We start from the raw sequence: 1,531 nt of genomic DNA, 5'->3' as shown, positions 1-1,531 counted from the left end.
TTTTTTACATTTCTCCAAAATCTATGTGGGCGTAACTGTTGCTCCACCCCGTCCACCCTCAGGCTACGACCCTGAACAGAGTGGTAGAGGCCTATTATGGGATACATCACGCAGTAACTATTTATAGCTCCGTAAAGGGGACTCGGCCAGCCACGTGAAATCTGCTTTTACAACTGGGTCAGTTCTCCTCACTAGACTAGCGCACTCTGCGAAATTCCAACCTGCCAATGACAAGCGCGTTAGCCCCACCCAACCACACATCGACGTTAGCAACTGGTGGTCGTTCCCTTGCTCAGCAGATGTCATCGCGTGTGCGGAGGAGCAGCAGCAACACATAACACCGCGAAGTTGTATAAGTAGCCTCCCAGACAAGATCGTGTTGATTCCACACATATACACGCGGCCATACGACGACGTAAGCAAGTGGTGGCTGTCCCTTGCTCAGCAGAAGGTTCGAATAAGAATCCGCTATAAAGATCAAAATGGACGACGACTACATAATGTATATGAACTCGACATCGTCGTGGAGCGTTGACAGCAGCGATCGCGAGGACCTATTCTGGGGGAACACCTGGGACAAATTCGCCGACAACGCGCGATGGGCGGCCGTCGTCTTCTCCTGTCTCGGTCTGATCCTCAACGGAACCGCCGTCGCCATGCAGGTCGCAAACTTCTGCCGACGGATGGCGACGAACGCCGGCACGATGGTGTTGTTCCTATGCACTGTGCTGACGTTCGAACACGCTTCCTACACAGCGATGATCATCGCGGGAAAGTACCAGGATCCCGAAAACATGTCGGTACACTACTGCGTCGCCGACTTTTTCGTGTTCGCCTTCCTCTTGTTCGCCATCTCGTGGACGCTGGTACTGATGATGGCGTCGCGCGTGGTGGCCGCGCGTCGACCAAGGTCCGAGTTCTCTCTCGTGCGCATCTACTGGCTATTTGAGGTCGTTATTTGCATCCTGTCCTTCCTCATCAACATCTACATCGTCGTACTGCTACACCTCGAGGCGCGACGCCGCGGTGATGTCACGCACTGCCCATACACGCATTTTCCTTACCTCCTGTATAGCATCCTGAACACGTTCCCTGGAACGCTGGTGCCTCTCATCATCACTGGCGTGCTATCCTGCCTCACCTGCATCGTGCGCGTCGCGTGTGGCATGCGCTCACGTGGTGGGGGCGCCACCGTCGCCGAACCGGGCCGGACCTCCTCCAGGCTTCGCATCAACGTCGCCTTCATCGTGGCTGCCGTCGGTACCCTGGTCATTACACTTCTGAACTACGCTGTGGTGTTTGCGATTAACACGGGCGGATTACTCGAGAAGCTAGGAAAAGTAATGTGGGTGATGAACGTACTGTTGACGGCGTGGACCGCCCTCGTACCTGTCATCTTCTTCGCCGTCATCCCTCGCGTCATGTGGCCGCAGCGTATTACGGCAGCCAATGCGGAGATCACCATGACTACGAAGATGTGAGAACGCCGGTGACAGGAAAGACACTTGTGCCGTTTCAATACGATGACAGT

At 54.9% G+C, this 1,531-nt stretch overlaps 1 protein-coding gene across 1 annotated transcript; it reads left to right on the top strand.

Annotated features, from left to right (window-relative positions):
- Positions 1-360: 360 nt before the first annotated feature.
- On the top strand, positions 361-1,481 carry LOC106805910. The gene is made up of 2 exons (XM_014807681.1): positions 361-372; positions 421-1,481. Exon 2 carries the CDS (start codon positions 483-485, stop codon positions 1,479-1,481), a length of 999 nt encoding a protein of 332 aa, XP_014663167.1. The 5' UTR covers positions 361-372; positions 421-482.
- Positions 1,482-1,531: the final 50 nt, after the last annotated feature.

This window comes from Priapulus caudatus, unplaced genomic scaffold, assembly GCF_000485595.1.
Source record: "Priapulus caudatus unplaced genomic scaffold, Priapulus_caudatus-5.0.1 Scaffold133, whole genome shotgun sequence".
In the NCBI taxonomy this organism is placed as follows: domain Eukaryota; kingdom Metazoa; phylum Priapulida; class Priapulimorpha; order Priapulimorphida; family Priapulidae; genus Priapulus; species Priapulus caudatus.
Note: the sequence above shows the minus strand (reverse complement) of the source record. Positions and strands in the feature narration are given on the sequence as shown.